This window comes from Mastigoproctus giganteus, chromosome 11 (assembly GCF_048544385.1).
Source record: "Mastigoproctus giganteus isolate SK-2022 chromosome 11, ASM4854438v1, whole genome shotgun sequence".
Taxonomy (NCBI): domain Eukaryota; kingdom Metazoa; phylum Arthropoda; class Arachnida; order Uropygi; family Thelyphonidae; genus Mastigoproctus; species Mastigoproctus giganteus.
In genome coordinates this window covers 173,756,372-173,770,528 of record NC_143585.1, presented here as the reverse complement: position 1 = coordinate 173,770,528, position 14,157 = coordinate 173,756,372, and the positions used below count along the sequence as shown (strand labels likewise).

General features: G+C 38.1%; 1 protein-coding gene across 2 annotated transcripts in view; it reads left to right on the top strand.

Annotated features, from left to right (window-relative positions):
* LOC150078580 (voltage-dependent calcium channel subunit alpha-2/delta-3-like) overlaps nt 1–14,157 on the top strand; it is a 1,140,037-nt gene that overhangs the window by 900,510 nt on the left and 225,370 nt on the right. For both annotated transcript variants that reach the window (XM_090384275.1, XM_090384274.1), the window contains one exon: nt 6,872–6,907. In XM_090384275.1, coding sequence (XP_090240401.1) covers nt 6,872–6,907 — 36 coding nt within the window. The remainder of the gene's footprint in view (nt 1–6,871; nt 6,908–14,157) is intronic.

Genomic DNA, 14,157 nt, shown 5'->3' with positions numbered 1-14,157 from the left:
TTTGGTTGTTTCTTCCCACCTGTCCTGCCACACCTGCAGCAGGTGAGACTGAAGCCGGATCTTTTCTGCCTTATGGTTCTTTGATGGGTCTATTGTAAATTCCAGGAAAGTGGTGGTTATTCCCTTAGATAAGCAGTAGAGGATTCCTGTTCTTGCAATTTCAAGATCAAGTGGAAGTACTGCTGCTATCACCTGAAGCGCTGGGTTACTCACCGTTCTGCAGGCGTGGGTGGTAGTGAGGAGGATGGTGCATTGAATTGCATCCAGGGTTCTCTTATTTACGACCAAGGCAGTTTTGTCATACCAGATTGCTGAAGTGTATGTAATTATTGGGAAGAATGTTGTCTTGTAGTATAAGGCTAGGGTACACTTTTTGAGACCCCAGTCTTTCCTTGTGATCCTAGCTTCCATGGCAGAGTAGTTTCTGATCTTTTGTCTTAGGAATTTGAGATGTGGTTGGAAGGATAAGTTATTGTCTAGTATGACACCCAGGTGTTTTAGTTGACTAGCAAACTTGATAGTTGTCCCATCCATCTTAATCTGGGGTGGTCGTCTCAGTTGTAGGGTTCCTTTGAGCAGCGCCAACAATGTCTTTGTCAGTGAAATTGTTAAGAAATTCTTCTTGGCCCACTGTTGGAGTATCTGCAGGGCCTGATTAGCTAGAATTTCAAATTGGGCTCTGGAGTTTGCTTGCACTGTCAAAATCAGGTCATCTGCGAAGGCCTGCAACCCCACTGCACCAGGTCCATTCTCAAGAACTCATCAAATACCAAGTTCCAGAGGAGTGGGCCCAATACAGACCCCTGTGGACATCCTCTGTGTACTGTTCTTGCGATCTTTTTGTAAGGAGTGTTTATCTCAATTTTTCTTTGTGAGAGATAGGTTTCTATGACTTTATAGAGGTTAATGGGTACTTTTGCTTTCCTGAGTCTGCCCAAGACGCTCGGCCACCAGTGGTAAGGTGGTCTGGGATAAAATCCAGAAAATGAAGTGAAAATTTACATCGATCCTAGAATATAATGGATGCACTATTGCAGAGTCAATTGCAATAGCCATTGAAAGCAACTGGGTCTCTTGGGGAAGCATTTTCAAACATCTCTGGTATATTTTTCTTTTCCCAAGAGTTCCTCTTTCTGAAACACAAAGGTGAAAAGCATGCAGTAAGTTTTACACCAAAGTGTCTTTGTCCTTACAAAGAGCCATTCACTATGCAGAAACTAAAAAGAATTCACACTTTCTAAGGCAAGTGCTGTTGGACCATATGACATCCATTATGACATGATTAAGCACCTTTCACCGACATCTATGGATCACCTCTCCTTTTATACAACAGAATCTATACTGAAGAGCTGGTACTCAATGCCTGGTGCATGGCACTAGCTCTTGCCGTTGGAAACCAGAAAAGGATCCTAAAGTCCCTGCTAATTACCATCCTATCATTCTGACTAGCTGTCTCTGCAAAATCCTGTAGAGAATGGTTAATTTTCATTTAATATAGTATTTAAATCAAAAGACCTTCTCTTCAGCATGCAATGCAACTTCCAAAGGGACAGGTTCACTCTCAACCATGTTATTTAACTAAAAACATCCATCTGGGATGCTTTCCTAAAATGTGAACATCTTGTGTCTATATATGGAGATATAGAGAAATCATATGACATAACTTGGAGATATGGCATCTTAAAAGGTTTGCATAACCTCGGTATTAGAGGCTATCTCCCTGTTTTTATTAAAAACTTTCTAGCCAACTGGTCCTTCCAAGTTCGTGTAGGATCCTCAATCTCTCATTCATTTTGCCAAGAGGAGGGAGTGCCACAAGGATCAGTATTTACTTTCTGAATGATGGTGAAAAGTGTTGTACTTTTCACCATCAAAGTAAATTCCATCAGAGAACAACTTCCTTCAACACTAAACAGTGTCCTCTATGTTGATGACTTTAGATATTTTCTCAGTCAGCCTATATGTTGAAGTAAATGAACCTTTGTTGTTGTTTCAATGTAAGCAGTTATCTCTAAAGTATGCTTTAAAACTGTAATCCCTGCCAAACCATTCTAAGTGGCCATCCATTTTTGAACCACGATGGGAAAGTTTGTACAATGCCTTGGAGATGAATATCCTTTAGATGTTCATCTCCAAGAGCTACTTAGAAAACTTAACATCAAGGTAGACTAATTTGCCCACACACCAAAGCAGCTCCTTCCACCCTGGCATGCTCACGTTCTGGCATTCGACTTTGCCCTGAAAAACTGGGGAAAGTCAGAAATGCCATCATCTGGCTACTTGAGCACTATTCAGCACACCGAGCTGAACATTTTGGCTTCACATCAGTTTATACAGATGGCTCTCAGTCAGAATCATATGTAGGATCAAGCTGCTGTTTTCTCAGACCACTATATCTAAGCAGATTCTCCTGAATGCAGCATATTTACTGCAGGGCTGCACCGTATAGAGTTTGCCTTGGATTACATTTGTAAATGCCAGTACCAATGGTTCATTTTATATTTGAACTCTTTGAGTGTCTTACAGGCTTTATTAACAGTGAAATATGACCCTCATCTTCTGTTCTGTCTCAAGTTTAGCAGAAGATTCACTCTCTCCATGAAGGTGAATACAATATCCACTTTTGCTAGTTTTCCAGCCACATTGGGATGAGGAGAAATGATTTGGTTTACACTGCAGCCAAATCAGTAATTCCCACTAACTATTGCTGCCTGTCAGTTCCCTATACAGACTACAGGCAAATAATACACTAAAAGATACACTCCCAATGACAGGCTTCATGGAATAAACAGACTACAAATAAATTACATCATATAAAGCCTGGACTTGAACTGTGGCAGTCTAGTCTGCACAGGAATTGTATGTAGGAAGTTATTTTTGCCTGGACCAGCATAGGAACAGTCATCTGACATTTTTATTTGCTGAGGCCTGATAACCCTCCTGTGTATGAGTCCTGTGACACAGTTTTATCTATTAGACACATTTTAATTGACTGTCTAGATTTTATCAACACTTATTTTGCCGCTTTTAATCATCTTACTGATTCTTACACACTCAGTCAGATTTTATCCGACAATAACAAAATGTCAGCTGTTTTTACTTTCTTACTACTTTCTAATTTATATACACACATATATAAAATAAAGCATATATTTTTAGAATATATACTGCCCTTTATGAGTATATCAGTTCTTAACTATTTGACCAGGTAATCTTTTTTTAAAGTTACCAAAATCAATTTTATTTTGTCTTGGTACATAATAGCCATTGTTGCTAATGCATCCAGAAAAATCTTATAGCATACAATATACCTCACATAGATAACTATCTAGTTGGCATTTGAACTTATTCTAACTATCAGCTTCAACTATCTGTGAAGGGAACGTGTTCCAGCAATGAATGGCTCGCTGGCTAAAAGAAAATTTGCTCTCTTTTTTTCTTTTTTTTTTTTTTTTATGAAAACTGCAAACATGAGAGGTATTAGAACCTATTAGTAACCTATAGTACCATGTATGGGTTATCGGTTGAAGACAAAAGAAGATATTTGTTGATATTAAACATGAACTTCTGTAGACTGTAATTTTCAAGAAATATGTATGAAAGAAGGTTGTTCCAGAAAATAGCAGTTGAATGAATAAATGAGGAAGATGAAAAGTTGGTTCTGTGAGTTTGAATTTGGACAGTAAATGGATGTTGGCTGGTGGCAGCACGTGCTAAAGGCTCCATTGGAGAAGAGACAATCACCAGGTTGTGATCTGAAGTGCGTAAAGGACCACTCACTAACCGTGAACTTAGAAGGATCGTTTGTGAGAAAAAGATCAAGCGTGTCAGCTGTATGATAAGGATTGTCCAGTATTCTTATAGGTAAATGAACAATCTGTGCGAGGTCATTAGTAATTGCAAAAGCCTCAGCAACTCCACTAGCTGGGTCTGTGTGACTAGAAAATGGAAGCCAGCTGGAGTTGTGAACTTTAAAATTACCAACAAAAATTACCTCACTGTTAGGAAAGTTGAACTGGAGAAAGTCAAGTTGCAAAGGGAGGAAGTCAAAGAGTTCCCAGTGATTAGTTGAGTTAGGAGAACAGTAGAGACAACAGATGAGTTTCACAGAATTAGGTAGAGAGACTTTAAGCCAGAGAAGATCATAAAGAGAAGATTCCAAATTACCAAGTCTCTGACAGGGAATATCAGAACGACGTGTGCACGAGTGCCACCTTTGAGGGGAAAGGAATCATACAATAATTTGGGCAATTGATGTGAGCAGTAGTTGAATCAACCGATAACTGAGATCGTTTCAGAAAAAAGTACATGAGGTTTGGCAGACTAAGTGGAAATAGATGTCATCGAGATTAGAACTGAGATCACGTATATTTGTGAAATGAACTTGGAAGTATTTGGGAGGTTTAGATCTTTTCGCAGATAAGTTTGCTCTATTAGTTTGATAATTCATGATGAATTCAATAGTAAGAAAAAGTGGGTGGGACATGCTGTATGAAGTAATGAAATTTTTGGATATGGCATACACATGGTAAGAATATACTCAGATCCTTGACGTAACGTGGCCTCGACAATGCTCCCCGCATACATACTACTCGGACTTCCTCCAGTCACTATCTGGCAGAGTAGAGGTAGCAAGATTATACACTAGCTGATCCGGAAGCCTCCTAGAGAGTTACCAGTAGGTTCAGTCCGGTGTACTAACTAGCAGCCGGCCTGAAAACACCATTTTAGAGCTGTACCCTCGAAAGTAAGGAATATTGGATCTAGCCACAATGTTCATCATTACCTTAAAAGTCATCAATCATATTGCATGATGGAAGAGATAGGGAAGGGTTGACCGGAACTTAGCTCTAGAGACTAAACATGGGTTCCACCCCTTCAAGCCTCCAATAAGCAAAGTGGTGGTATTGAACCGGTTGACGAGACTCATCTACCACCTAGTACTGCCTGGTAACTTAGAGGGGCAGCATTCCTCCATGTGGTGTGGGCGGAACACCTCGACCCCTGCTTACGTTGGTTCACACCTGAGTGGTCACCCACCATGTACTTGTGCATGGAGGTTATACCCAGGATTACTAATAGTCCCACCATTGTGAAGGTGCAAGCAGGGGATTTGGCTGTCACAGACCGTCCAGACTTCGCCGAAATTGGGTCCACTTGACTTGAGTATCACCCGAATATCAGTTCCATCAGCATTTTAGACTCCCAGGTAGCAAGTGCAGCTTGTCTGGCATATCTGAGAGTATGTCTGTGACAACCTCATGGGCCATATACTTCAATGGTCCGAACTGTGGAAAACACAAGTGAATAATAAACTATTTCAGCTTAAAAAGAACCTCAGCTGGACTTCTTGTTTCGAGAAAAGCAGGCAAGAAGAAATCATTTTGGCAAGACTCCTTCCTCTTGGTCTTTTATATACAACTCATCCCTTCTTGCTTCATGTCGCTTCTGTCAGACCCAGCTAACAATCTAACATATCCTTATAGAATGCCCTAAATACTCAAGTAATCAGAAATCCAGTTTTTATTCTCTATCCAATTTGCAGGAACCTTTGACTTTACCACACATACTTTGCAATAATGAAAATTTTGAAGCACCTTTTAAATACTTGAGAAGCATAAATATGTATAATTGCCCCTGATAACCATAATATTAAAGACTCAGTCATAAGTTAATAATGAAAAGGCACAATATGGCACAAGAAGGCCCTTGTGCCGAAAAATCCACAACTAACACTTCTTACATCGAGCACACCCAAAGACATTCCCCTTGGCAGTATCATGTTCTGATCCTGATTGTCCGCAAACATCAAACAAGCAGTACATTTCAAAAGGCTGTGATTCAGAGGACAACCACCCGTCTCAGTTCTCCTCTGAGCCACAGCACTCTCACTTGCTTGAGCCTTTTGCTTTGCTGCTCTGGTCTGAGGCATGATTTTGATTAAATTTCAATTAAAATTTCTTCAATCCAATTAAAAAAATAACACTAAACTTATATCCCAATGCAGTCATAACACTATATATATATATATATATATATATATATATATATATTTGAGTATCGAGTTTTATCTCCAACTGAGTTATGTTATATGAATTTCATATCTCCTAACAAATTATATGTATTAAGTTATAATGTTACGTTTGTAAAATATAAGTCCCTATATGTATTAAGTTAAAAAATTATGTTTGTAAAATCTAAGTAGTTTTAATAGATAATAAATTGAACTATCTATTGCCAACCACATGGTTCGAAGTCTCAGCTAGCTATCTATGCGAAATCACCGATTCTAGAAGCTCTATGAATATTACTCTCATACTTTATAATCTACGTGACAAGTTAAATTATTAAATGACGTAAGTAGTACTATAATTTATATCTATCAGTTTACTCGTTTTATTTTTCTCCTATTCCTAAATATAACGAGTTGTGATTTCCTGAAAGACACATTGTGTAGTTCATTAGCATTAGTGGCGCCTCCGTAGCCAGGTGGGAAGGAGCAGCAGTGCGTAGCACACGCTTCTTGATTAGACCGGGGTTCCAGCCCATCACCACAAAATACGGAGGATGCGGAAAGGTCAGGGATGACCACCGCATATCCTGGAGCAATATGGCCTTAGTTGCTAATGCTCCTAAAAACCAAATAACAAACAAACAAACGTTAGCATTAGTAGAGGCATATGATGCAAGAAAGCAAGCTAATTTAGCATCAGCAAAAAAAAAAAAAAAAAAAAAAAAAGAGAGAGAGAGAGAGAGAGAGAAAAACTTCCCTTTTCTTCCATCCAATTTGACTGTACATGAGATAGTGTGATGTGCAGTTCTATTTCTTTTTTCATTTCACTGATGCATCTTCTTTTTTTTTTTTTTTCAGTGTATGCAGTCATGTAGATATAAGTGTAGTGATGAGGTAAGATTAAATTTACTACTATTCATTCTTTGAACTTGTGTGCATGTTTTAAATTTACATGGTTTTATGATATTGTAGATGAAAGGTAAAGAATGCAGGAATTAATACCTGTATATTTTAACCCTACACTGTATTTATTTTGACATACTTGGAAAGTCTCAAAAAAAAAAGCCAATAATCTTGCTTACTGTCTTGTCTCCTCTGTAGCCAGCGCAAGATTCTCCCATATCAGAATCTCTCTTTTACTTTTTTTTTAACAATTGTGTCATGGGGGGATCAATTTGACCCCTCCATGAGACCGTTGTAATACAGTTACAAAGAATTTATATATCTTTTCTTCACCAAAAAATAATAAAACTATGTTAGAAATGGAATTTTTTAAAGATTCTGAAAAATTCTGCTTATTTTTGTTAAGGAATTTTTCCCTTCAGTGCACTAGTTTACATGGAAAAATATAATTGCAGGATAATAGCCATGTTCTCTGTAATGGGATACACTTAAATAGAAAAGGTGCAAGAAATAATTGCTGATACTAATGAGATAGTTTTAGGTGAGCCAAAAAACTGCTAGCTTGTGGGGGGGGGGATTCACAGTCTAATAGTATCCACAAGATTAACAGTGGTCAGAGGAGAGGTGTTAGTGATTCTTGCATTGGTTCTATTGTGACATGCAATGGCCTGAAAGGGGGTGTTGCGGATTACAAGAAGTGGGGGGAACCCCATCGAAAACCAAATACATGGGCTGTGTTAGGGTTACTAAGAGCAAAAACAGGTGCATGTATTCTTGCATGTACACTAATGCTATGATATAGTAAACAGGTTTGATGAATTTGAAATATTGGTAGTCATCAAACACAGACACTGTGGTGATATCAAACATGGTACCACTCAGATACAAGGAATGCAGAATTCAAATGTGGCAAGTACAATGTGGGCAGAAAGGAAAATGGGGGGGGAGTTATGATCTTTTTGCACAGATCTGATTCTGTCAGTGTGAGAACTTATCACATGCAATTATGACAGAAGAGAGAATTGATGTGGTTCTTGGTTGGGGAAGTGGCAAGTGCACAAAGAAACTGGAATATAACAAATTAGCTTTAGTTGAGCCATATGATGCAAGAAAGCAAGCTTACACAGCATAAGCCGAGGCGCCTCCGTAGCCAGGTGGGAAGAAGCAACAGTGTGTAGCACACGCTTCTTGATTAGACCGGGGTTTGAGCCCATCACCACCAAATACGGAGGATGCGGAAAGGTCAGGAAATGACCACCGCATATTCCCGGAACAATATGGCCTTAGTTGCTAATGCTCCTAAAAACCTAATAACAAACAAACAAACAGCATAAGCCAAAAAAAAAAAAAAAACACCCTTCCCATTTCATTTGTCTAGTTCAGCCTTAAATTTCCATCAACTTTCACAACAACAGTTGGAACTCTGTTCCAGCAATCAACTACCCACTAGTTAAAGGCAGACCTGCATATCTTTCCTCAATTTGAATCTATGCCCCTCAGGTGCAGAATCTGAGCAAGAGGAAGAATCCCATGAGCATTGAGCTTGCTCAAACCAATCAAAGCCTTATACACCTCGATCAGATCACCTCACAGGTGATCTGATCGAGCTTAAGCTTTTCTTCGTAAGCACACCCCTTTGTTCCTCTCACCAATCTTGTTGCCCTTCTCTGTACTCGTTCTAGCAACTCTTCATCCCTTATAAAATGAGGCCTCCAGACCTATATGCATTACTCAAGGTGTGGCCTAACCATTGCCTTATACAAAGGGATAATCACCTTGTCTCTGCTAACAATATTCCTATACAGTACTTTTTTTTGAGATGGTATGCAACGGTACTGTGTACCGGCACCTTTATTAACAGTGACGTGTGACATTTGGATGCAGTGCACTTCGAAATTTGTAATATACCATAAATGTTTTTCACATGTTTACTATTCAAATAAGCTTTAAATTATTTAACTAAATTTGCATTTTTTACTGTCTATTGTTAAGATATTTCTATGTAAAACTGTATAACCATTTTTATAATTCTAAATTACTCAGTTGGACCTCTGTTTAATGAAGTCCTTTTATAGCGAATTATTTTGACTTTCCCTTGGAAGTTACATTTAAAATACTTTCCATTGCGCGAAGAAAATTTTCATATAGCAAACGGATTAGGAGAGAATTAACTCAGTACGCACTTTTTTCATTTCTGGCCTTCAGGCAATTTAGGCAATTAGTCCTGCTGTGCGAATTAAGAGAGCTAAAGCATTCTACAACTTAGTGGTATCTGGTAGAACCTATCTGACCACCTGTCCTACATGCGGAGTCGTCAGCTAGTCAAGAGTGAGCAGATCAAGTTGTATTCCCAATGGGCTCTGGCCCATCTACTGCAGTGGTGTCCAACCTTTTCCTGTATGGTGGCCACATTCAAAAAAATTCAAAGAAAATATTCGAAAATTTTATTAAATACAATACACAATTACATTTACTGAACAAAACATTTAATGAGAATTTTTTTCATAAATAAATTTTAAATAAATTTTAAAATGCTGTTTTAGTTCACTTTCCTCGCAGGCGGTAGGTTGAACACCTCTGTGAATCAACTGTAAGTGCCCCATTCAAGATTTAGAAAAGTGATTTTCTTTTACCCCCACAAATAATCATCTGTTGTTTCGTGGAAGTGCATTGTCCACATTTTTCTGTAAATTTTGGACAGTTTCAAACAAAAAGAAAAGAAAAGAAAAGATTCAAATTTAAGAACTAGTGACAATACCAATGACAAGAGATGGAAAACAAGGACAGCAAAGGTATAATCCTTCTAAACATGAATTGGCGCAATTTGGTGAAAGCGAAGGTAGAAAATTGTCAATTAGCTTACAGTTAAATGAAAGATATGCAATTCGTGGATTTCGGGGATACCTAATTGATAAGAAGGTTACGGAAGAATTGAAGAATTTGATGCACGCTCGGAGTACGATACCAGTTTCATCGAGTGAATGTTAACGAGGATTTTCACAAATGAATCTGATCATCAGCCCAACCAGCACTTCATTGATGACAAAAACAGTTTCTTCACTACTGTTTCTTAAAATTGTAGGCCTGCCACTGACCTGCTTCGATCCAGAAAAATATGTCAATTCATGGCTGCTTCAGAAATTTCAATCAACAACTGACACACAAAGAGGAAGAAAAGAAGTCGGCAACCTGCGGCTCGTGAGCCACATGCAGCTCTTTTAGCATTAGCAAAGGCACGTGATGCAAGAAAGCAAGCTTATATAGCACCAGCCAAATAAAAAAAACACCATTATTTCACTCATCCTCCACTCGCTCCAAATGTTTGTCAAGTTCTGCCTTGTATCTATTTAAGCTATTAGCTTCTACAACAACAGATGGAAGTTTGTTCCAGCAATCAACCAGTCGCTGGCTAAAGGCAAACTTCCACACATCTATCCTACAACTGGCTTTCCTCAATTTGAATTTATGCCTTCTCTGGCAATTATTCTGAGCAAGAGGAAGAATCCCATCAGCATTGAATAAGCTCAAACCATTCAAGGCTTTATACACCTCAATCTTGTAACTGCGGTTCTTTAACTTTACAGCTCACATGAAGCACAATTTGAAATGGAGTGAAGAGGACTTAAAAATCAAGGACATGTGCAGTGCACATAAAATGCCTTAAAACTTAAAATTGAGGATTTGGAGAGGCAAAAGGCTGCCCTTGAAATTGTACACAAATGGACAGCAATAGATGAGTTTAAAATGCAGACCAAATTGGGTTTGATGCGTGGAGTAGCTTACTGGACTCATATATAAATTTGAAAATATTTGCGTTTGGACTTCTCTCAGTTTCTGGTTCGACGTATTTCTGCGAGCAAATATTTTTGAGCATGAACTATATTAAAAATAAATCAAGAAACTGTCATCTGAACAATGTGAGCCTGTTTAATTGCAACATACTCGCATGATATTAAGAGACTCGCTCAAGAAGTTGAGCAAGTCTCTCAACATCAAAAGTCACATTAATTTGTACCTAATTGGATGTTTGTTATGTTTTTTCAGTATTAATAAATAATATTTCAAAATATATTTTGTAATAAACACCTTCCCACTCTATTCCATTCCTTAAAAAAAACTCTTGGCTCCCCCCTCCATAGCCAGGTGGGAAGGAGCAGCAGCAGCGCGTAGCACACGCTTCTTGATTAGACCGGGGTTCGAGCCCGTCACCACCAAATACGGAGGATGCGGAAAGGTCAGGGAATGACCACCGCATATCCCGGAGCAATATGGCCTTAGTTGCTAATGCTCCTAAAAACCAAATAACAACAACATCAACTTGGCTCCCCCCACTCCTCCCAGCTTGAGCTGAGGTGCGGCTCTTCGGATTGTCTCTCTCTCTTTTTTATTAGATCAAAATGGCTCTTCACTCAAAAAAGGTTGCCGACCCCTGGCATATAGGGTGTTGGATGAGAATTTAATAAAAATTTGGAATATTCTATAAAAACTTTATTATGAAATTATTTTTACTTATGTTATTATTTTTTACTTATTTTACTCAAATTTTACTTATTTTGTTATATACTTGAATAATAAATTTATGCTTAATAAACTCTGTTAATATACTTAATGTGTTTTTCTTATTCTAAAAACATTACTACTAAAGCAATATCAGAAAAAAAAAAATTTTTAGAGTACTTTTCATATCCTTTTAATTTTCAATTTTTCCTGATAGCAAAGAATGAGTACCGGCACCTATTTTTTTACAAAGAAAGCACTGTTTCTATATATCATTGAAAAAACTTCATGATCTGCTCTGGCAGCCCATCTGCACTGTCCAGAGAACTTCATATCTGACTGCACAGTTACCCCAGGTCTTTTTTGTATTTTTTATACTCTACCTCCCTGAGTGAAGTACCACAAAGTTGGTACATTTCTCTTGGTTTACTGCTGCCCATATGGAGTACTTTGCATTTGTCAATGTTAAACTTCAGTTGCCACTTCTCAGCCCATCTGCCTAGATGGGCTGAGAAGTGATCCTGTTGCAGTATCTTACTGTCCAGATCCCTTTCTAGATCTTGTTTCAGTAGCATACTCTCTTTACTGTCATTAACAATGCTGCCAACATTTGTATCATCTGCAAACTTGGACATTAAGCCTGATATACCTTCATCGATATCATTGATAAATACATAAACAAAAGTGGGCCCAGCACCGAAATTATGTTATACGACTTTCTTATCTTCTGTCAAGTTATATGTATTAATTTATAATGTTACATTTGTAAAAACTAGGTCGTTATGTATATTTAGTATAATTTAATTGACAATGAAATTTAATAAGATTAGTAAATTTTACTGATTAATTGAAACCACTCTACTCGCTACCTAGTTTTCCATTAAACCTTATGCTATCTAGTCCGAGCATACATTTTATCGTATAAAAATGGTGGCAAGCTGCGTACGGTAAATCTACGGACACGAGGTATTAATTACTTTCAAAATCATGCTATCTAAATTCAAAATAAACCATGGAGCTTGACTAGGTCTATAAGCTTCTTGTAAAAAATAATTTAATCTAACAATTAGGTCAATAAACTGGCTAAATATAATTAAAAACTTAGCATTCGCAGGAGTTGCAAAACTTGTCCAACACGTGTATTAGATACCCTTACCGATAGCATTAGTAGAGGCATACAATGCAAGAAAGCAAGCTTATGCAGCATCAACCAAAAAAAAAAAAAAACCCTCCCATTTCACCCCACCATTCAGTCCAAATGCTTGTCCAGCTCAGCCTTAAATTTAGTTAGGCTATTAGCTTTCACAACAAAGGATGGAAGCCCATTCCACTAATCAACTACGTGCAGGCTACAGGAAATTTCTGCACATCTGTTCCTGAGCAAGAGGAAGAATCCCATCAGCATTCAGCTTGTTCAACCCATTCAAGGCCTTATACACCTCAGTCAGATCACCTTGCAAGTGCCTACTCTCCAGGCACTGCAATTTGCAGAAATTAAGCCTTTCCTGGTGAGAGCATCCCTTTGTACCCCTCACCAATCTTGTTTCCCCTCTTTGTACTCGTTCTAGCAACTCTACATCTTTCCTAAAATGAGGCCTATACACAGTACTCTACATGTGGCCTGACCATTGCCTTGTATAATGGGATAATCACCTCCCTGTCTCTGCTAGCAAAATTCCTATATAGCATTGACAAGACTGCATGACCTGCCATGGCAGCCCATCTGTACTGCTCAGCGAACTTCATATTTTACTGCACAATTACCCCCAGGTCTTTTTCACTTTTCACTTCCCTGATAGCAATAACCAAAGAGAAACATACCACAGAGTTGGTACGTTTCTCTTTGGTTATCACTACCTATATGCAGTACTTTGCATTTGTCAATGTTAAACTTCATTTACCCAACTTATCTAGATCCAGTTGGAGTAATATACTGTCTTTACTGTCATTAACGAGCCTACCTTTGTATCATCTGCAAACTTGGACATTAAACCTGATATACCTTCATCAATATCATTGATAAATATACAAAACAACAATTGGCCCAACCCAACCCTGGGAAACTCCACTAATAACATTTGTCCACGAAGAGCAGTGTCCATTGATTACCATTATCTGTTGTCTCCCACTCAACCATCTCATTATCCATTGTAGCAACTTATCCTCAAGGCCATACCTCTCCAATTTGTACAGCAGTCTTCCCTGTGCAACAGTATCAAAAGCTTTCCTGAAATTCACGTACAGTAAATCCCCAGCTATTCGCGGTCGCTGATTTAATATAAAATTAAACCTAAAAATATGTGAATTTTAAAGCGCCGTGAACATTTTCGCCTTGAATCAAGGGCGTGGCTAAAATTATCTTTCCCGGTCAAAACAGCGTTCAGTGGGTGGGGGGAGAGGGGTAACAAAATCACGAGTGTGGATGTTTCTCGCTAATCCTTGTTTAGTATGTGTTATGCGCTTGTCATGGAAGGTTTTGTCGTTTGCTTTTAATTTATATGCTTATAAACTGAATAAATTTATAAATTGATATGCTTACAAAAGTGATAAATCTACCTTTTGCAGTGTAAAACAGACTTTTTCGAGTGTGTTAATGGAAGAAAGCGACTTTATTGTGGGCAAGTTCTTTCTAACCCGTACAAAAATATGGCTACGAATAACAAGGGAAATGGAAAAGATCAAAGAAGGTGATAACGTTAGTGAATAAAATTGAATTATTAGATAAAATTTCTAATGGTGAAAGT